Source organism: Chrysemys picta, chromosome 8 (genome assembly GCF_011386835.1).
Source record: "Chrysemys picta bellii isolate R12L10 chromosome 8, ASM1138683v2, whole genome shotgun sequence".
Taxonomy (NCBI): Eukaryota; Metazoa; Chordata; order Testudines; family Emydidae; genus Chrysemys; species Chrysemys picta.
The window spans coordinates 10,405,322-10,428,454 of NC_088798.1; the positions used below are offsets into that span (position 1 = coordinate 10,405,322).

At 40.9% G+C, this 23,133-nt stretch overlaps 1 protein-coding gene across 2 annotated transcripts in view; it reads right to left on the minus strand.

Moving 5' to 3' along the window:
- The window catches only part of NRDC (nardilysin convertase), a 47,831-nt gene extending 25,268 nt beyond the window's left edge, over nucleotides 1-22,563 (minus strand). The window contains exons 1-14 of one of the 2 annotated variants that reach the window (XR_010589982.1): nucleotides 22,126-22,560; nucleotides 15,647-15,950; nucleotides 15,175-15,256; nucleotides 13,188-13,341; nucleotides 9,700-9,773; nucleotides 8,256-8,351; nucleotides 6,627-6,749; nucleotides 4,929-4,986; nucleotides 3,593-3,666; nucleotides 3,279-3,348; nucleotides 2,741-2,818; nucleotides 2,189-2,309; nucleotides 2,045-2,103; nucleotides 1,007-1,061 (exon numbers count right to left, since the gene is read on the minus strand). Coding sequence is in view for 1 of the 2 variants with exons in the window: in XM_065555344.1 (XP_065411416.1) it covers nucleotides 1,007-1,061; nucleotides 2,045-2,103; nucleotides 2,189-2,309; nucleotides 2,741-2,818; nucleotides 3,279-3,348; nucleotides 3,593-3,666; nucleotides 4,929-4,986; nucleotides 6,627-6,749; nucleotides 8,256-8,351; nucleotides 9,700-9,773; nucleotides 13,188-13,341; nucleotides 15,175-15,256; nucleotides 15,647-15,950; nucleotides 22,126-22,472 (1,695 nt within the window). In the remaining variant the exon portion in view is untranslated. Of the gene's footprint in view, nucleotides 1-1,006; nucleotides 1,062-2,044; nucleotides 2,104-2,188; nucleotides 2,310-2,740; nucleotides 2,819-3,278; nucleotides 3,349-3,592; nucleotides 3,667-4,928; nucleotides 4,987-6,626; nucleotides 6,750-8,255; nucleotides 8,352-9,699; nucleotides 9,774-13,187; nucleotides 13,342-15,174; nucleotides 15,257-15,646; nucleotides 15,951-22,125 lie in introns of both variants that reach the window. The other variant, XM_065555344.1, reaches the window with a different exon arrangement.
- Between the last annotated feature and the right edge of the window lie 570 nt (nucleotides 22,564-23,133).

The window sequence follows — 23,133 nt, forward strand, 5'->3', positions numbered from 1 at the left end:
TAGAATGGAACATATATTGAGGAGATATATATACACACATACAGAGAGCATAAACAGGTGGGAGTTGTCTTACCACCTCTGAGAGGCCAATTAATTAAGAGAAAAAAAACTTTTGAAGTGATAATCAAGCTAGCCTAGTACAGACAGACAGTTAGATAACAAGTGTGAGAATACTTACAAGGGGAGACAGATTCAATGTCTGTAATGGCTCAGCCATTCCCACTCCTTATTCAAACCGGAGTTGATTGTGTCTAGTTTGCATATCAATTCTAGCTCAGCAGTTTCTCGTTGGAGTCTGTTTTTGAAGCACCTGTTTATGCTCTCTGTATGTGTGTATATATATCTCCTCAATATATGTTCCATTCTATATGCATCCGAAGAAGTGGGCTGTAGTCCACGAAAGCTTATGCTCTAATAAATTTGTTAGTCTCTAAGGTGCCACAAGTCCTCCTGTTCTTCTTTTTAAGGATTTCATTAACACATTACCCCTTGTGTGCCCAACTGATTCTTCACCCCTTATCACAGAAAGCAAGGCTGATGTGTTAAGTGCCCTGAAGTGCCACAGTACCAAGAGCTGTTTCCCCACAAATGAGAGTATGCAGAAATGCTTGGGGGGGAGGGAGGGGGCATCATTAGCATTCATAGCACCCTACAGGTAAATACGACAAGGTTCCCTCTGCAAGGATTTTACAATATAAATCGGACGATACAGAGAAACTGACCATAATAAGCAAGGAAAAGAAGATCAAAATGTGAAGAAAGGGATGACGGCCCTTGGAAGGGCACCACATGCAAAAAATTCAAGTTGTGTTTTGGTTTTGTTAAAGGACAATTTCACAAGTCAAAGTCTAACATTTCTCTACCTAAAATATGAATTCTTTATGTTTAACACATTCTCGTTCTGCCTCATCTCATCTATGTTTTCAAAATATTGTGAGATCAGAATTTTCAAATCCTCTGACAGACAAGCTACACACAGAAGCAACTGATGAAGATTAACTAGTACCTGTTCTTGGTAATGAAATTCATTAGCTTCAATCTTCTGGATCTCTTCCCAAATTCTGTAGGAGGAAAAAAGTTTCCCCATTACATTGCAACATTTATTATCAAGACACGAATGAAACACCATTTCTAGGTAAGATATCACAGTGGAAGTTGAAGTCAGTTTCTCTGCAATAATTCTTCATACATCTATGAGACGTGCACTCAAAATACACATACAACTCCTTTTATCTGGGAATCTCAAAAGCAGTTTACCATTGTCAGTTGGCCCTCATTATTCCTGCAAATAATCATGCCCTTATTATAGATGGAGATAGCAAATCACAACATAGTCAAGATCAGACGGCAAGTTAGTTAAAGTTCTGAAAACAGAACCCTCAACTCATGACTTATAGTCTCAGGCTCCAAATTCAGAAATGCTTGAGCTTACTATCTGGGAAGGATGTGGCACTCAGGGATGTCTTTAGCAAGTCCCTAGGACAGAATTCTCCACTTCTTGCTTTTGTGTCTTCCACTAAGGACATGCTGAGTTGAACCAGTGCAACAATGCTGCATGGACACTTATTTCGCTTTAAAACAGGCTTACTTGGTCTACCTTAAGTCTGTTAGTAACAACTAAGTTAAACCAAAATAAACTGCTCTTAAACGGAAATAAGTGTCCATAAGCAGGAGCTAGCACTGGTTTATCTATATTGTTTTAAAAACCAGTTTAAGTTAGACCGGTGCTATTTTCCCAACCCTAAAATCAGAGCACTTGGATCATTCACATGGAAATAACAAGGTAAGAGCACATAAAATTGTGCTCTCTGAACACTGACCCTTTGGTTAAAGCATACAAGAGCAGTCAGCAAACCCCAGTAGGTGACAGTTACCACTTCACTGCTGTTTGTCACATTGCCTTTTTATGGTGACCTACAATTCCTGGGGTTTTTTTAAAAATAAAAGTTATTTTCCACCACTGATTCACTGCATCTGTTCTAATATATATTTATCAAAAAAGTAAAAAGGTAAAACACACACTACAAAGGATTTAAATGGTTACCTTTTATCTGGTCCTCTTTTCTGCAACATCTTCAGATACTGAAATACAACATGTGCAACCTGAAGACAAAGACAAACTGATAAAGTTCTTTTGACATTTGGAAATACCAAAATGATCAGAAATCCAAGTTGCAATAAGGTTTACCTCATAGAAGTGCTTGTAACCTTCATCTGTCAAAGTCACAGAAATGCTGAAGATAGAGTAGGTGGAGTTCTGTTCAAATCCTGTCTCACCATTTCCTCCATATAATGCAAGAGCCCAAAATCTATTGAAGATTTAAACCCAGTATCCATTATTCCAGTTAAAAGCTATCCTGAAGTATGGCTATAATTACAGCACACTTATTTGAGCTTATCTCTGACTTGCATAATGAATGGACTGCCTGAAGGACTTTCAAAGAGATACCAAAACAGACTACCACAAGATACCTTTCTACCAGTTAACAAAACATAGTGCTACCTCTGAGAAAGAAAGGAACGAACGAACATTCTAGAAGGGAAGTAAGTTTACTTCTAGGAGGAAGTAAATTATCAGAGTATCCTAAACTAAGTAACATGGCTGCCACAAACTTGAAAGGGAATTACCAAGAAAATTTGACTCTTCTTAATCTTAAATCAATTTTCCCAAATATTTTCACTTTAGAATATTATTTTTCACTTTATTACAGTGGACACTATATTGAACTCTGATACATACTTTTTCCTAAGAAAGGAAAGAACACTGCCTTTGCCTTCATGTCCAACTAGCCAGGAGATGTAGTGAAGTGGCTTCACCCTAAAACAAAAAAGTTTACAATGACAAGAGGTAAAACTAATATTTCATGCGAAGTTCCCAAGTCACTAGACAAACAACTATGTTATACACTGCCCAATTCACCCGCGACAAGTGTCATCTTTAAACAGCATCTCTATAAAGAGATATCAAATTGAAAATACAAGTGGAATTTAGGTAGACAGAACATAGTGACTCAACTAAAAATTAATCAGGACATTGAGATTAACAGCTCCCTTACTGATTATCAATTTAAACTTAATCTATATAAAACAGATGTAAATCAGTTTAAGAGTGTCCACACAGGGGTTTGCACTAGCTTATTTAGATTAATTTTAAACACACATCTTTACTCAAGCCAGCACAACTTGCAATATGAACAAATCTTAAGAGCCTCAGTTAGAGGATTTTTTTTCCCCTATAGTCAAGCATGTATTATCAATAAGATGTTGTTCATCCTCACCTATAATGCTGATCCTGTGGGGGAAGTGCCCAGGTGATGCTCAATGAATGAACTTTTCTGACTGGAAAAACTGAACAGGAAGAAATGTATTAATTAAATGCAAATACATTACTACTCCTGTCTTGAAGTCTGATAAATCAGAAGTGGGCAAAATATTGTATTTAATGCAGAAAGTAGTGGGAAAAATACATAACCCTACATTAAAACAAAAATATATTGTCCATTTTAAAACAAATGGATAAGAATCTGCACAGTGGTATATACAATTCCAATTTAGAACACTTAATACAGAAAGAAGAAATCAGTTCACTCACCTCTGTAAAGTTTGTGAAATTCTGGTGTGTCAAAAGGCTGTGTCAGGTGACCAAAGCTTGGCCTGGGTAAGCCACTTAAAAAAATAAATAAATAAAATAAAATAGAAGTATGTAGCATGATGTTTACTGGTCATGATCCAGGTTCACACAGAGGCACGTACAAGCTGCCTTATGCCCACGGTCCTGAAGTGATGATAACCTCAAGCCCCTAGAGAACCAAATGTCTAGTCTTTTGATGTGACTCTGGATTAGGGCACAACAGCTACACACATCCTGAATAAAAGAACACACAACATTCACCAGTCCCATGAGTACTTCCACAAACCCTGCCCCCCAAGTTTTGGGCACATCACTCCACTGATGGCACCGAACCTCCCAAAGCTAGCATGGAACAGGAGTTTGGAGCAGGTGCAGGCAAGAATATCACAAAATCCACACACAGACCCCACCACCACACCTTGTTAAGAGCCTGGTAGGTTGTGAGAGCCCCTTGTTTCCCTATCCCTCTTGGATTTCTAATAGAGATATGGACATAGATAAGTAAACAAAAGGGTGCTATCTTTAAACAAATATTTTGTCAGCAGGAACTTGCAGTTTGAGGAAGTGTGTGCAAGTCACCCAGTGTTCTATAACACATCAAGAAGCATTCACACCAAAATGGTAGGTATGAGATGGGGGGGGGGGACGACGACAGTCATTTTCAGCCACAAATTAGTAAGATTGTTTTATTTATATTATTTTATTGTTAATTGAGGGGATACACTCTATGAATTCAGCAATTTTAAGGTGAAGACTACATTTGGATTACATGCCCATTTTAGACAGCATGATACAGTGGATTATACTGTATTAGTTTGAAAGGCCACAATCAAAACCTGTTGTAGTTATAAAGATGACAGCTAACAATCACCACAAACCATGATTCAGCTGTAACTTGCTGCCATTTATTTAACACAAAGCAGTGATGTAAGATTTAGAATGCTATAACTGCAGATTGTAATTGTCCATCCAACCACAGCAGTCAACAATGCATCAGCACAGGTGTAGCAGATGCCAATCACACTCCAACTTCAGGCAGATACCTCATAACATCTTAAATGCTTAAAACTTGCTATGCAAAAACATTAAGAAATATTTAATCAAAATAAAACCTAACTTTTAACCTCCAAAGTCAACCAGTATTCAGTCAGTTAGAAGAGGATAATTCCCTCAATAATGGAGATAATGGCATTTTAAAAATCTCAACAGTTTTGAACAGTGCATGCATGGAATTTTGTAAGTCTGCAATGTAATTTCACAGCTTCCATGTAAGAAAGTAATCAGAAAAGAATCTTACTTATTTGGGATCGCTGAGAAGATTTCAGTCACCCACTTTTCCAAAGTATCCAGAGTTTCTAGTAAGGAGAGAGAGAGAAAAAAAAATACGCCTTGCTGAAGGACAAAGGCAGATTCTCAGGATGATAAGGGCAGGTTACCAATCCTGCCCCATTTGCCCAAGTTAATTTAGGGAGACAGCAGACCTGTTCTCTCTAAATTGGTAAGTGCTGGAGTGCAAACATCAAAACCTGTTGGGTTGACTCTGATTTTCCCAAACCCCATATAAACCTGACCTTGGATCATGTCTTGATGTTGCTCTGTACCACCTGCACCACACGCTTATTAGGACTGATATTGAAAGGTTGGTGGTACCTGGAGTGCCTGTTTATAAGCATTAACAGCTTTGGGATTTGCAAAACGCCTAGTATACTAGATCTGTTCTATCACCCCAAGGACAGAACTGATGCAGCAGTCTGAGAAGGGGCAAATCTGGTGTAGTTGTGCACCTAAGTAGCATATTGCGGAGTATCACATGAGAAGTACTTTTTCCTCTTGATTCCTTGTAAAGGAATGATTATATAAAGTTAACAGCTCAAAAAAATTATGAAATAGCAAAAAAGTGTGACTAGCAAGAATTCTGCATTCCAACCAGTACATTAGTGTTCCTTATATCACAAGAAAAGTGATGATTTTTATAGAAAAGAAAAAAAGACGACATTTCTTTAACAGAGATGGACTATGGAGATGACTTGCAGGGCTGGTGGCTCCCATGCATTTCTTCCAATCACAAGCAAAACCAACAGAACTACTATCAATGTAATCTGCCTTTTGCAAATACTACCCAAGGCCAATGCATCCAACTTGCATGTTTTCCATTATTATAGTAGCATCTCTAGAAGCTCTAACCTGATAGGTCCTGCACAAACAAGTCTGGTAACACGCAGGCTCTGCCCTGAAAAGCATACAGTCTAGATAGGAAAAATAAAGGTCAGAGAAGAAAAGGTATCATCCCTATTTTTACAGAGGGAGAACTGAGGCACAGAGAATTTGAGACTCAAAAGCAGCACTTAAGCCCATACCTAACTTCAAGAGTTTGCTTAAGTCTATCCCTATTGAATAAAGGTCTCAAACACATGCTTAATTAAGCATGATCAACTCCCTTTAACCTCAAGCTTAAGTGCTTTGCTGAACTGAGACCTAACACAAAGTCGATCAGGATGTCATTTATATAATCTATCAGCCCAAAGTACAAAATCATTTCACCACTGAAATGTCATCATTTTCAGCTGCATTCAAGTTGTGGTGCATGCCATGCAGTTTTGCCCAGGACAAACCCCTAATTCCTACTGAAAAATGTGAAAAAATCTCTAGTCTCCATACAGAGAAGACAGATCCTGTGTGTTAAGATCTCACCTAAGAAAACACAAAAAAGTAAGCTGCTGGAAATCAACGTAAGGAGATCAAAGACAGGTGAGAGTCAAGCCGGGATTCAAACTTGTGGTTCCCTGGTTAGATCTCCAAGACAGTCCCATAAACTAATTTAAATGTTTAAAAGCTATGCCCATAGATGCTTGCCTGACAAGTTTGTAGAACAACACAAGTCACAGACGTGAAGCATTATGTAAGTAGATGGGGATAGTGCTGAGCTGAGACTGAAGCAGACCACTACTTCAAAGCAGTAAATAACGGACGGTATTTAAGCAACAACTGCTGTTACCTTTAGATTGGACAACTAAAGTCATATAGTGAGCAGAGTAATAGCGCTGCCAGAAATCCCTCAGCCTGGTGTAGGTATCAATATTATTCGTTTTAGGCTCATGTTTGAGTGTCTCTGCATTGCCTGTAAATATATTAAAAAAAAAAAAAAAGTCAGTTTTCTGGATACAGATATGCCAGAGCCTCATATAACATAAGATCACAGAACTCAGTCTTGGACTCCTTGAGTACCAAAAACTCCCAGTAAAGCCAACAGGAATTCTGCATGTGCAAGGGATACAGGATCTGGCACAGAGTGTTCTAATGGCATAAAAACCATGAAGAAATGCTGAAAACATACACAGAAATTTTTTTAACTAATGTTAAGGTTCTGTATTAACACACAAAAACAACTGCTAGAAAACAGAGTTAAAGGAACATCAACTTTGAAGTTACACTTCACTCAGTTTTAACTTAGTATTGTTACAAGTAACAAATATTTCAAACTAAAAAAAAAAAAGTGTTTTCTGTATGTTCACTTTGTGCACTGTGGACAGCTCCTGGTGTATGGCCTTTTTGTTTCCCCTATTTATGCGATGCTCTCTCTCCCCTATTGCAAATTTTGTTTGTCTGTTTAAAGGAAAATGTGATTGTAAAACTGCAACAGTTGTCAGGAGAGATTCAGCTGTAGATTTAGCACAGGGGTAGGCAACCTATGGCATGCATGCCGAAGGCGGCACGTGAGCTGATTTTCAGTGGCACTCACACTGCCCGGGTCCTGGCCACCGGTCCAGGGGGCTCTGCATTTTAATTTAATTTTAAAAGAACCTTCTTAAACATTTTAAAAACCTTATTTACTTTACATATAACAATAGTTTAGTTATATATTACAGACACAGAGAAAGAGACCTTCTAAAAACGTTAAAATGTATTACTGTCACGCGAAACCTTAAATTAGAGTGAATAAATGAAGACTCGGCACACCACTTCTGAAAGGTTGCCGACCCCTGATGTAGCACATGGAACTACATTCCATTTTTTAACCTGACTAGATTTCAAAGCTGACAGGGTTTAACACAAGCATTATCTTGTAACTTATGCACCAGCACACTTGGGGCTTGGTGCAGAAGGGCTCTCCTGGGACCATATGAAGTGAATTCTCTCCCACCCACAGACTGTGGAATGGCAGTGAAGCAACTCTTCAGCTGCTACTGCAGCCCTGAGACTGAACCAACCCTTTTGAAATATCTTCCTAGACACAGTCCTTGTGAGCCCACATGTACTTTTTCCTTTATGTCCAAATACAAATCTTATTTTTCCAAGGATTTTTAAAGGAAAAAGACAAGAGGTTATGCAAACCAGGGCTTCCCTAGAGAGCATCACCAGTACACTAACACAAAATGACCATGAGCCAGTCTAATTAGCATCAGCTAAACAGAAGGGCTACCATTGAAAATATATTAAATAGATATTGCACTTTTTAACCCAAAGTGTTTTACTGTATTCAGAATGAAGAACTGTTTTCACGCATTTCAATTGCCACCAGATTTTAGTGTGATACTACAAATAATCTCATATCGTTAAGATATTTTGCTACCTTTTCTAACACCACATGTTTAATGAAGTCTTAGAATGTCAGAGAAGAACATACCCCAAAAGAATTTCTTCATAGGATGCCCAGGCCTGGCAAGGCTTCCAAACAGCATTTCCTTTCTGTTTGCATCAGAGGGTCTTGCTAGTTGATACTCTGTTAATTTAAAGCATTAGCACTGTATTAATCATCGCTATGCGAGGCAATGTTGCTATGTAACTAATACTAACCTTTACAGGGGACACATTACATGGAGCAGCACTGGGAGCATTTTTTGCCAGGCACATGAAGCAGCAGCGAAGTAGTTGAACTACATCACTTACCCCCATGCTCAAAATGGACAAAGAGAAGAGAACAAAACCTTGAGAGGGATAGCTCAGTGGTTTGAGCATTGGCCCCCTAAACCCAGGGTTGTGAGTTCAATCCTTGAGGGGGCCACTTAGGGATCTGGGGCAAAAAATCAGTACTTGGTCCTGCTAGTGAAGGCAGGGGGCTGGACTCGATGACCTTTCAAGGTCCCTTCCAGTTCTAGGAGATGGGATATCTCCATTATTTATTTTTATTTAACCTCAGTTCATTGCCGAGAAGCCAAGTATGGGGAGGGAAGGGGAAATGGGGGGGACGGACATTTAGTGCCCAATCCTGCAACGTTTTGCATGCCCTCAACTTCCATTTAGTGGGAATGGAGGACCGGCAACACCTTGTGGAATTGGACCTTTAAAAAGAAAGTACAACAGAACAGGTTAAATATTACTATTCCTTGTAGTTTATAGCCAAAGTTTATCTACCCTGGAACTCCAGCAGGATTATGAAATCAAGAGATCGAACACTGAGCTGCTGAAGCATGAGGGATTCTTAGACTGTTTTAAACTCTGTTTTTGTTAATAACTTTAATTTAAACTCAGCCCCCCAAGAAGCACTTCAGAGAAAAGACATCCTTGTTAAAGATCCTATTGCCCCACCTTCAGTGGAAGGGATGAGAAAGTTCACAATACACATTTGGGGCCATTAGTATGTCCTCTAACAAAAATCAGGAAAGACCAGACTTATAATTCCTAACTTAAACAAGAAGAAAAAATATTTTTAATATTTCCTTAAAAGCTCACCCCCTTCAGGTCTTCTTTACGTATCAGAGCATCAAAAAGCAGCAGCTAACCTTTTCACCTCTTTGCAGATTACCTCTAACCTCGTTCTTTTTCATTTTGTACATCAGTTCTGTTTTGCTTCACTGATTTAGCAAAGTTTTTCAGACGTGCTTCTGTCAGATATATGTACTGCCTTATTGTCAGAAAACCTAGGTACTCCCTGCCCAATTAGATACTACTTTGGGCTTTACTAGAACATGTGGTGAATAGAAGTGGAGCGTATTGGTTACATTTGAGGGAAACAGCATCTAAATAAATTCAGTACTTTAAGTGCAATATATTGTTATACCAAGCATCAAACATTCTGAAGAATAATGGTGAGGTGGGAAGAATAATGGTGAGAAGGACATTACACTTACCACTGTCCACAGCCTCAACTTCCCGGTCAATTGCATCCCTGATCATTAGTGGGTGAATGAAGAACTGTGCCCACCTAAAAAATAAAGAAAAATGGTAAATTTCATTTTCCCCCATTGTCTAATGGGCAGAATAAAAACAAAACAAATACAAAAAAAATTTCTATAACAAAAAAAACTGTTTTTGTGACAAACAACATACACTGTTTTTACATTTAGGATTTGCACCAGTTCTTAAAGCCTTTATAGAAAATTTTATAAAGCCAATTTTTAAGTATTCTTAAAAACTAAAAAAAAAAAAAAAAAGCAAGGCCCCCTGCTCTTTGGAGTGGAAGTGTGTTGGTAGGACATGGTACCATAGGATGCACAGTTATCTGCCTTTACATCCTAAGAATGATCATATCAGTGGTCCATCTAGCCTGATTCTCATCTCCAACGGTGGCCACCAGTACCAGATGCTTCAACGGATAAGGGATTAAGCATTGAATTTTTAAATTCAGTTTGACAATATCAATGCAGTTGTTAGGTGATTTGATCTTGGAGTAATTGACAAGCTGTTTATGTATAAGTGTATTTTTAGAGACTGGCAAGAGCTTTGGGTAGGTTACCTTTTACTGGAGACTAGTAAACAATGAAAATAAATAAACGTCTAATTATTTTTTAAAATCCTATTCAGCTTTTTGCTTTAACATCACGAGGCAAAGCATTCCATAGCTTCATTATCCACTGAACTAAAGAATATTTCCTTTCATTAAAAAGAACAGGAGTACTTGTGGCACCTTAGAGACTAACAAATTTATTAGAGCATAAGCTTCCGTGGACTACAGCCCACTTCTTCGGATGCATATCTGTAGCCCACGAAAGCTTATGCTCTAATAAATTTGTTAGTCTCTAAGGTGCCACAAGTACTCCTGTTCTTTTTGCGGATACAGACTAACACGGCTGCTACTCTGAAACCTTTCCTTTCATTAGTTTGTAATTTGTTGCCTTTCACATTCATTGGCTGCAGTCATTCTTGAATGAGTCAGGTTAACAGGAATTACTTTTTCCTATACCATACATTACTTTACAGACTATCATATCCTTTCTTTGTCACAATAACCCCATCCTTTTCAGTCACTCTGTAGAAGAAAAATCTTAACATACCTCTAAATTTTTTGTCGCTAGTTTCTAGACCCCTTCAAGCTGGTCTGATTTCAACCCTTAAAGGGCTGAATTCTGCCCTTACAAGTTTGCTCATAGCTCCCATAAAAGCAGCACTCCCATTGTGTGTACCTTCTCAGGCAAACCTTAGCTCAATCAACATATTAATGGCTTTGATAAAAACACCGAATTGCAGTGCAGCCTAGTTTCCTCCTGCAGGAGGATCCGGGGCAAGAAGAGGGAAATACATGTATTAAAAATATTAAACTTGCACTTCTCAAAAGGAGAGAGAATATTTTTCTCCTTATGGCAGGAATCCAGTTAGACTGATGGAGCTTTATTGTGCTAACATATCATATGGCCTGGTGTGAGCAAACTCAATGATCTTTCATGGCACTAAACATGTACTTTCTTGAATAGTATTGTGGACAACATAAACTAGAACTTTTGTAAGACTGAAGATTCTCTCTTTTTTGAAAAGAGACTTAACCAAAAATTAAATAGCTTCAGGGGCACATATTTAAAAGGAACAGGCCACTGAAAGATTCTAGCTGCACCTCTCCTGAGTAGCTGATAAATGGAATGAACTAGAAATGGCAACAACAGGAGACTTTACTATAAAGTCCTAAAATATAGCCAACATGTTATCTGCAGTAAACACACATTGTGCATGTATAGTTACACAGCCCATGGCAGCAAGCCTCCCAGCCCAGTTTGATAGAGTTGGGCTATCGGGGCTTGCATTAATGCCCTAAAAATAGCATGCAGACAGCGCTTTGGGGGCCAGGCTCTGAAGCCAAAGAGGGCAGACTTCAGAGCCCAAACTCCATCCTGAAACACAACTTCAAAGTGCTCTCTGTGATGTTTATGGAAACATGTTTATAAGTATGAATATGATGTAACTGGAATATGCTTCATGCAAAAGGTCTCTTGTAAGGTATCATTACAAAGCTTATAATCTACTGAGTGTGTTCATCCTATATGTATGAATGTATCCTTCTTGTATCTAAAACTAGAAATATGAAGAATTACTCTGGGGTCCTATTGTAATTATGCAAAGTGTGGGCCATTAACAGTGGCTTAGGATCTTGATGGTTCCCATTAACTAGAACAATTGGTTGTAAATGCCTCTGTTTACTTGTAAGCCTTCCTGTGTTCCTGTTAGTCAGGCCGGAAAGAATGGAGGTTTAGGGTCTCATAGGACATGTGACCATGTCACCTGGTACTGGAATCCATTTTAAACCTAGTACTTTTCCATTTAGAAGGAGGGGTGGGGACCCAGAGAGATAGGACAAAAGGGACTGCCAGTCATGAGAAATCCCCTAGTTATCACCTGAGCTGGAACTAACAAGAACTGTAGCAGGGGAAAGGACTGGGCCCAGACTAGGAAGGAATCTAGTCTATGAAAGAAGACTATTGAAACATCTCTGAGGGTGAGATTTACCTGTATTCAGTTTCTTAATATATTAGGCTTAGACTTGCATGTTTTGTTTTATTTTGCTTGGTGACTTACTTTGTTCTGTCTGTTATTTCTTGAAACTACTTCAATCCTTTTTATACTTAATAAAATCACTTTCATTTATTAATTAACTCAGAGTAAGTGATTAATACCTGGGGGAGCAAACAGCTGTGCATATCTCTCTATCAGTGTTTTAGAAGGTGGACAATTTATGAGTTTACCTTGTATAAGCTTTATACATAGTAAAACGGATTTATTTGGGGTTTGGATCCCATTGGGAAATGGGTGTCTGGGTGCTGGAGATAGGGGACTTGCTGAGCAGTTTTTGGTTAAAGTCTGCAGCTTTGGGGTCATGGTTCAGACCTAGGTCTTTGTTGCAGCAGATTAGTGTGTCTGGCTCAACAAGGCAGGGTTCTGGAGTCCCAAGCTATCAGGGAAAATGGGCTCAGAGGTAATTTCAGCACATCAGGTGACAGTCCCAAGGGGGTCTCTGTGACTGAACCCGTCACACTGTCTACATGCTATTTTAGAGTGCTAGCCTGAGTCCGTCAACCCAGATTGGAGGCTTACTGCCACAGGCTGTGTAGACATACCCATTGAAATCCTTCCTCCTCTCATAGCAGGTGCACAAATCACCTTAATCCCAAGAGAATATACACAACTGTGAGGTACAGCTGCAATCTCAAAAGACAGCAAGAGATCCAAAAGTCAGTCAGTCCCTCCATCTATGTCATCTGTTGCAATAAGGAGACCTCTAAAAATTCAGTCACCGGTGGCTCCCTTCAATCAGGCCAAGACAAAAAAATGCAAAGTTACAGAGTCTCCTCAGGCAGATACAGATCACGTTAGTCTATTTTAACCTATCCTTTGTTCGGTATGATCAAGTTACCTGTCAAGTGCTTCTTTAAAATACTTCCTCTGTACATCAAACTGGAAGACTGTCCGTTCACAGTCAGTTGAAGCGTTGTCACTGCCCCCATGTTTCTTCAGGAACGCGTCAAACCCATTCTCATCTGGATACTTCAAACTGCCCATAAATACCACTGAAACAAAAGCCATCAAAATTAGGGAGATTTTATAAACATTTGATTGCAGAAAGACAGCTCACAGAGCCATCACGTAGAACAAGAAGTAATTACATACTGATGGCCCGATTTTCCACTGTCTTGCATTTTGTGTAGTCATTTACACCTGTAGCAAGTGGGTGCAAGATGCTACCAAATAAGAATACTAGCAGTTTACAGCAACTTGCCACAGACATAAACAACTATACCATGGATAAGGCAGTTGAAAAGCAGGCTGGTCAGTTACTGTGGGCCTAACATCATGCAATAATTCAGGACAAGTGTTTCATGTTCAAGTATGTCTTTAAACCACAACGACTGACTACATTGATCTGAATTTGGCCATAGTGGTCACTATACAAAGGCCAGACATGCAAGCTATCTATGACCACCTCCCATGAGCCATTTGTGGGCTTATCTGCCACTGTATTCGTTACAGAAAAGTAGATCTCTTTTATTGGACCAACTTCTGTTGGTGAGAAAGACAAGCTTTCAAGCCACACACAGCTCTTCTTCAGGTCTGGAAAAGGTACACCTAACAGAAACTGGTCCAATAAAAGAGATTACCTCATCCACCTTATGCCTCTAACATCCTGGGACCAATAAGGCTACAACTATACTGCATACAGAAAAGGAGAGAGAGGTGAACTAAAAGGGAAAAAGTTCAGTATTGATGGGATATAAAGCCCCTAAATTTCTTCCTAGTCAAGTCTGTTTGACAGGAAAGTCAAGATTTAAAGAATAAGCAAGAAGCCTATCCTGAGGGAAACATGAGGCACAACAATAAAAACAAAGGTTCTGGTTGTGTTCTCACATACCCTGATGTAAATCAGGAACAATTCCACTGAAGTCAATGGAGTTACATGGGTACAAAAGCAGTGGAAGAGTGTGCAAATCAAGACCAAGGGTTTTAGGGTTTTGTTGTTGTTGTATTAAAGTGCCTTCTCTCTCATGTGTGTTTCCTGGGACTACCCATGAATATCGGAAAGCTTACAAGATAACCTTCAAAATACACTTTAATAAAAACCTATCTTGCCATGTTTTGGGAGACACTCCCTCAAATTCACAAGACCACAGAGAAAAATAACCACTCAAAACAAGAAGAAAGAAAAATCCACCACTCAACTATGGCTCTCGGAAGAAAATTTTAGAATTGCTATTGGACAATATTTGCAAAGGAGCAATTCATTGAATCAAATGAAAATAGGATCAGGGAAAAGAAGAACAGTTGAATTCAGAATTTTGCTAGAGACCTGCACATCTAACCAGATAAATCCGAATCAATCAAGGATGCTTTTAGTTCTCTGAGAAAGGCTTGGTCCACATTTATAATAATAGATTAAGTGTTAGAAAGCAGAGTCTAGCCACAGATAAAGAGAGTGGTGTGTGTGTGTGTGTGTGTGTGTGTACACAAAATACAAAGTTAAGGAGTTGATTCTTACAACTAATGTATACATCTTTTTATTATATTTTGCATTCTCCCTTATTAAAATATGTTATTCCAAAACAGTATCCTCCGTACTTTAAAATGAAAACAAACTGAACTTCAACTACATTTTATACTAGTTACAACCTATCACAAGATTTTAGATAGGAAGAGTTATTTTGTATGCAAACAGTCATTAAGCAAGAATTCTACACGTAGGTGGAGTTCAGTGGGGAAAAATCTCAGGCACAAGCTATCTGAAATGGGAAAAGAGTAATTCTGCAGTCTAGAAGGCTGCTTCTTTAGTGTCTTACATAAAGGCAAACCTACATGGCAACACATTTTTCACTGAAATAGGAAAATGTGAAATATAAACAGATACATACTGTGTTCCAGAAAGTGTGCTAATCCAGGTAGGTCTTCAGGGTCAGAGAAGCTGCCGACAGCAACGCAAAGGGCAGCTGCAGACTAGAAAATACACCGCGGTAAGAGTCATTTTTCAAAATGTTATCTGGTAGCAATGAATCCCACACCAATCAAGCAGTTACCCTATTCCCCCCAGGATCAGAAGAGGAATATGGACCAGGACTATATTATGTTTCATTCTACTGCTATTCCTGCTGCAATCACTGGGCAAGCACTGTGTTCATGAGTAACAGCACAGGCTCAAACCTGGGCAAGAGATGGGGTCTCACATAAAAGTGATGAAGGCAATATAAATACAAAGATAAATTAGGTAGGGGACACACATATGCATGGAAGACTAGCCTGCTTGTCTGACCACAGCACTTCAGAGTTTGTGCCTAGGCAGGAGTTCTCCGTTTAACAATTTTTCCATCATGTAAAATTAGTACATACCTGCTTTTCTGTACAACCCCTCTTTCTTGTCTCTTCCTTTTCTGCTAGTTCTTCCAATTCACTGTCATCAGGGTCATTGAGATCCTCATCATCTCCACCATTATCATCTTCATCATAGTCATCGTCGTCATCATCACCTTCTTTGTCATCTTCAATCTCTGCTCCAGAGTCATCATCCTCATCACTTTCATCCTCAGATTCATCACTGTCCTCCCCCTCCGAAGACACCACAGAAGGGGCAGTGTCCATGTTATTTAAATCCGAAATCAACAGCGCACACAAGCCATTTTGTAATTTGATGTACCTATAAGAATAATTATATGACTATTTAGACTTTTCACTTGTTTCCTAAAACCTCTGAACCTCACAGAAAGTTTGAATGTTTCTGGATTTGCCACAATTGTTCTGAGCTCTTCAACTGAAGTTCCTTAGTCAAACCCTCTTAAAATCAAAACAACTGAAGATCTAACGCAAGATGAATAATTTCACCGTGCAAAAGTAAAACCAGAACTTAATCTACCAGTACATTTTTTGCTGTTTAATTAAATATGCCTTATAAGCTGACATGGGCTTAACTTTTATAAAACAGCCTGCATATACATTAATTCCTACATTATTAAAGACATATACAGTTAAGGATAACAAGGCCCAATCCCCAATTCAGATTTTCCAGATCTAGGTTTACAAAGTATGAAAGGAAGATGTAATATCATGAGACTTCATTGTGTTTTACTTGACAATTATCTTTATATGAGTGAATTATTGGTGCAACTTTTTTTTTTTTCCTACACAGATGCAGAATATTTGATTGTCGAGTGCTCAGTCTGCTATGGTAGCGTACATTATATGACAAGCTATACAGGTGTCAAAGTATGACAGGAATGTGAAATATCCAGTGTTGTTGTAGACCTGTTGGTTGCAGAATATACGTGAGGAGCATTTTAAGAACTAATAGAGAGAAATGGAAGTAGCTCAAAGCACTAGCAGAAGCCAGATGAAAGTTTTACAGTGAGATAAAGTCAGTGGAAAGTATGTGAGCTTTTATTACCTTATGCAACTTAAAAAAAAAAAAAAAACCACACATCAAATGCTGCAGTTGCTATTTAAGAAGTTCTTTCCCTATGTCAGATTAGTTTCCTGAAGCAAATACACCTATAAGTGCAACTGGTTTTATGCAGACAGATCTTCGGACCTAGAAAGCTCAGTGAAGTGAATGGGACGTTACATTGCCGGTGCAATGGTCTACGCACAAAGAGCAGTTTGTAGAAGTGGGTCTTAATCTTTCCTTAAGTCAATTTCTCGAGACCCCAATCATTGTTGCTCTGAATTTCCTCCCAGCTGACGCCTCTTCTTCACAACAGAGAGAAGATATCACTTCTCTGCTCCATGACTTTAAACTGCTACAGCCTAAAGAAAATAACTGGCTTTCTTTGCTGTTATTATGCAGCACAGATTTGTAACTCGCTGCCCAGTGTTACTCCACAACTTTTCTCAGTAATACAGCTTTCACCCTCCACTCATGTATGTACATTGGATAATCTACTTCCACAAAAAAGTTAGCTGTGTATTCTTCTCCAGCTGATTCTCATTTGTGTTTTGTTGAGTGTTATGAAGTTATGATTTACATTCTACAGGGCCAAAACCAACCTAAAAGGCTAAGAAGTCCAAGTCACCACCTCCGCGTACTGCCCCTCTGTGCAGGGATTTATCATCCTTAGCACAGCCAAGGAAGAGGATCACATTTACCCAATAGGGTAGAAGCCCTCCCTTCACTTGATCTGGAAGGAAAAGCCAGACTATTATTAGTTGGAGGTATCATGACAATAGCTTTTAAAATAGTTCTCTGTTATGCAGAAATAATTAACTTTTGAGACAACCCCACTCCATACACATAAATCTACCCCACTACCACCAACACTGAATCTTAATTATACCATACATACAAATTTGGAAAATTATTTACAATTGTAACTGCATAAGTATCAAGTCCAACGCCTTAACCACTCGGCCATCACAGCTGTTACACATACACAATTCCAAATACTGCCTATAATATTTACTCGAATCCCATAGAACTCAAAGCACAATCCTCAACTGATGTAATTTCAGAATAGCTTCAGGATGCCTGCAACTGAACAGCATCAGTTATCCTCTTCACTGATGGAGACTGTTAGCTTCTTCAGTTTTTCATGGCCCACAATTGGTACTCATTTGCTAGTGATCAACATGAAGCTTGAGGTAAAGCAACACAGCATCCCTATTGTTTTGGAAGAAAGATTTGACAGAAGCCATATGCTGGTTTGGCAAGTTTTATCTTTTAAAGTCTTCATTATTTTTTCTGTCCTCACCACACTTCCCCCTATAAATAAGTGAGCAGATGATACTACTGTGTATTTACTCCCCACCTCCAGATCATCATTGAAGATGTTAAGTAGTAAGGCAGAGAAACAGATTCCATGAACAAAGCTGTGGATAAACTAGGCAACTGCTGAAGGCGCTTTGGTTTCAGCTAGCAAGAATCTAAAACAGAGTTAGGTAATGCTAAGCAGAGATGCTAGTTGAGCTAATTGTTCACTTTTTCCATGTTTTAGTCACAGCTGGAAAAAAAGAGAGATGTAATCAAACTATAACTGAACACTAATTACTGCTAGTATCTGAGCAGCATGTAGGAATGATAGACTCCCATCACTGAACCTAAAACACAAAGACACTAGGGTGGTGTATATTTTGGTTGCTTTTTAGAAATTCTTCATTGTTTGTTCAGACTAGACATTGGCCACAGAATGGCTAGGATTTTGTTTTTAAAAAGGGATATAAAATTTAAACACCATAGCTAGCATTAACAGAACAAGTATCAGAGGGGTAGCCGTGTTAGTCTGAATCTGTAAAAAGCAACAGAGTACTTGCATCTGAAGAAGTGAGGTTCTTACCCACGAAAGCTTATGCTCCCAGTACTTCTGTTAGTCTCAAAGGTGCCACAGGACCCTCTGTTGCTATTAACAGAACACTTATTCTTGTGACAAGTTACCTCCTTACATGTCAACTAGCCAAAAAAACAGCAGGCTAGAGCCTCTGCTCCATCCAGCAGAGGAAACTCCATTTACTGAATTAAAATCCTAATGCTGATATAAGATGCTTCAGATATACAGATGAACATACCACAGAGTATTTGTGGGTAATAAAAGTGAGAATGCTCCAAATACAGCAATATTGGATATAAGTTATGTGTCAGAATGTCACTTTTGTTCTTGTATCAGAGGGGTAGCCGTGTTAGTCTGTATCTGTAAAAAGCAACAGAGAGTCCTGTGGCACCTTTAAGACTAACAGATGTATTGGAGCATAAAGCTTTCGTGGGTGAATGCCCACTTCGTCGGATGCATGGGCATTCACCCACAAAAGCTTATGCTCCAATACATCTGTTAGTCTTAAAGGTGCCACAGGACTCTCTGTTGCTTTTGTTCTTATAACTAATAAAGACTGAGATACATGTCAATTTAGGTTAAGGAACATTACAGGGATACTGTAATTATCCAAGTACAAATATTATAAACCCAGGAAACGCGGATAAGGTTAAACTTAAAGAATTCCAAACATACACATTAATGGTATGGAAATGTTCAGTTAAGGCAACTGAATGATGGCATGGCACAGCTACTGCGTGGCCCGGCTATTATGACCTAAGACATGGATATTTTTGTCCCAATTAACCAATCTAAAATTTTCCCCCCATTATGATGTCACTAGAGGGCAGAGGTACTTTGTTTTGTTGTGTGAAGGGTGTAGTTTGGCAAGAGGTAATGGTGGCACACTGGCATCCCTGGGGGACAGAATTAAGGCTATGGTGTACAGTCTGTGGTGTACCGTAGTGGTTAAGCGTGTGTCTGTTAGTGGAGAATTAGATGGCATATACTGTTAGACTACCTGCTTTTTGAATACTTTGCTTATGGGTTGTCAGATATAGCATACAGGAACACCAAAGTTGTGTTCTAAGAGTGAGATTTTCAAAACCATTCAAGTGCCGGCCTAACTCCCCTCCCATGGAAATCAGTGACTTTTAACCATTGACTTCCATCAGAGAAGAGTTAGGGCAGGGTTCGGCAACCTTTGGCATGCGGCCCGTCAGGGAAATCCACTGGCGGGCCGGGACAGTTTGTTTAACTGCAGCATCTGCAGGTTCAGCCGATCGCAGCTCCCACTGGCCACGGTTCGCTGTTCCCACCAATGGGGGGTGCGGGAAGCGGCATGGGTTGAGGGATGTGCTGGCTGCTGCTTCCTGCAGCCCCCATTGGCCTGGAATGGCAAAATGCAGCCAGTGGGAGCTGGCTGCATGAAGAGTACCGCCTTCACCCCCAGTGGCAATTTTTTTGGCCTTTATTCTTCAAGACTGAAAGTTTAGCATTAAACAGAGGCTGGCACAAAGAAATCTCCATAAGAGAAATCCAGTTAACTGGCCTCTTTAAAAATGGCTGCCATATATTGTTCATTGGGATGAAGGCTACAGGAACTCAATGGCAAAAACGGCTAACTGCTCCCAGTGACACATAAAATTAAGCTGCATTCAAGGAAGATGTGTGTGCAGAGACCACTCTATCATGTGGTCATATCACTTTGGTTAAGGACTCCATTAGCGAGGCATTCACTTTCACTTCTCTCAACCCACAAAATTAACTTTGTTAGTACCCGAGGTGTTATCTAAACTAGGAAGAGAGATGGGCTTTTTAAAAAGTGGGGGACGTAGCACCCTTTGAAACACCACTTGCTGCCTAGTGTAAAATGCAGATTAACACCTTTAAAATTAAGTTAGCTAGTGACAGGGGTGTCAGCTAGCTAACCATTTAAAAATTGTTAAACTATCTAAACAGATGGTAAATTATGCTTCAAAGGATTAGGTGCATGCATATTTTAAAAAAAAAAAAAATACGTATAAACAGATCCAGGGAAGCTACACATCACAACAAACAGATGTCATGTCCCACCATTAGATGGGCCACTTATTTCCATCTTGTTTAGCTACTCCCACTGGATTATTCTGCCTCTGCCTCCACCTCCTTCTTCTTGAAGCAAATGCCTTGTTGAATTCACAGCATATTTAAACACAAAATAATTCCCCCCTTCCCCCACTTAAAATTAGGTAAGTGCCTTGCACACTTAGGGCCTAAAGCACATGGGTTCTAGGTCACATACTGCCCAGACTGGTTTCCCTCTTGCTTGACAGAACTAGTTTTTAGTGTGTCATTGGCAAGTTGGAAAATTAAAGCCAGACCTTTATTAGAAACTTTTGACAGCTCAGCAACATTAGTCAGCGGCGTGATTTTTTGGGCAACATTTTTATACCTGCAAAAGCTCTACTGTAGAAGCACTTACAACTGCATAAGGGTGCTTTTACCTATTTTTACCTATATAACCTCTTTCACATAGAAAACAGGTATAAGCTATATTACCAAAAAGCCTTTGGGGGGGGGGCGCGCGGGGACAGGGGACAGTGTAAGTCTGTATCTATGCTAAGAGAGTTTACTGGTAAAGCTATATCAGCAAATGTTTCTAGTTTAGACCTGGCCAGACATTTTTAACCCTGCAAATATTAAATAGTGGCAGCACAGTATAATGGATAAGGCTTACAAGATATTGCCAGCTCTACTGCTGACTTGGATCTCTCCCCAATGCCAGCCCTCTACTGTTAAGAGGTCTCATCACAACCTCTCTCCTTGCCTCAACCAGAACCCTGTACTGCTTGAAGACCCTTTTAAGCTATATTCCTCTTAACTCATAGCCACTTTTCCTCCCCGGACACCAAACCTCTAATGTTAAAAGTCTTAACACCACCCCTGCACTGTTCAGAGACCCAGCCCCTAGTATCTCCCCCACATGCACTCCAGTACTGTTTATCGCTCACTCTCCCGGGTTCCGATTCCCTCATTCAAGACACTTCTCTTCCCCTTCCCCCTAACGAGGTCTCCACTCCCTTACAGGCATCCTGCCAATCTTGTATCCTTTCCCCGGGGCACTTTTTCCTCTCTTGTTTTCCCTCAAATATCCATCTCATCAGGACAGAAAGCTGAGGGGAACAAGCAAAACACAACTTTGCTAAAAGCAAAGAAAGAGGGTCCCCTTCCCGCCTGGATTCCCCCAGAGCTCCCCTGTCCCCCCCTGGAGCAGCAGGCAGTATTTCTAACTCCATTAGTTCAAAAGGCAAAATCAGAATCCCACAGGTCATGATCACAGACTGTGACTTATGGTCCAGCTTCTGGTTTCTGAACTCCCGCTAACCACCCGCAACACGTGTGATAATTATGGGCTAAAACGTCAGCCTGAAGTGCATTCAAACGTGTACACAAAACCCCTAGTTCACCCATGCCCCAGCATCCCCTCGCGCTACACGGAGCCCTCCCCGGGTCCCACTGGCAGCTCCCCCAATGCTGGCTCCCTCGCCCCGCACTGTCTCCAGCAGGTTGGGGAGGGAGGCTCCCGTCCCCCCTCACCTGTACTGCTTGGGGTCACTGGGGGACTTGACAACGTCGGGGTCCCCCAAGTTGGGCTTTGCCCTGCGGTCCCCGCCTTCCTCCTCAGACTCCTCCTGGAACAGGCGGCCCTTAGCGTCCCGGCCGCCGTCCCCGACCTGCTGCCCCGAAGGCAGGTCCGGGCAACTGCACGAGGCCTTGTTCCTGCCGGGCATGGCGGGGGAGCGCCGAGGCTGCTGGCTGGGGGGCGGCGGCGGCTTCGGGGCGGCTCGCACGGGCCAGCTGCGGCCGGCGCCTCGGAAGGCCTGGTCCGCACCAACTCTCGTTCCCGGCCTCCTCCGCGCTAGGGCGCCTAGAGCCCTCCACATCCACCGGTCTAGTCCCCCTGGCCGCTGGGCCTCGCCCCGGGCTCCGCCCCCTCCCCGGCACACAGCCTCACTCTCCCAACCAGCGCCCGCTGCAGCTAAAGCGATTCTCACGTAGGCCTCCCCTTCCAGCCAATCAGCACCCGACTTCAAGACCACATGGCCCGGACGAACCAATCGTAGCCCATCCAGGCCAGCTCGCCTCTGATTGGCAGAAAGGACGCCTGTGGCGTAAGGACGGGGTAAACCATAGTGATCTGGGAAGGGGAAAAGCGCGGAAACCAGCCAGCGGCGAAAAGGGGAGCAGGATAGAACTGAGTGTCAGGCTCCCTGCGGGAATTAGCCTGGCTTCTCCCCGCCGCCTCCTTTCAGGGCTCGGTCTGATTAATTAAGACTATCTCCCCGGTCGTGCGTTGGACGCTTCCAACAGCCGGTTTGGAGACGGTGCTTCTCTTCCCATTGGTTCTATGAAATGTCGCTCACTTCTAGCTGGACCAATCAGCTGGCGAGGAAGATCCCACCCAGGCTGGTGGGCGTATTAAAGTGCAGGGTCCGGAGGGAGCTGACGGCGAGCGCTGGCCTGTGGGTGGGGATAGAGGCCGCACCAGGCACGTGGATGCGGAGGGGCCCGCAGGGCCTGATCAGTTTCAAGGGCGGGAGTTCT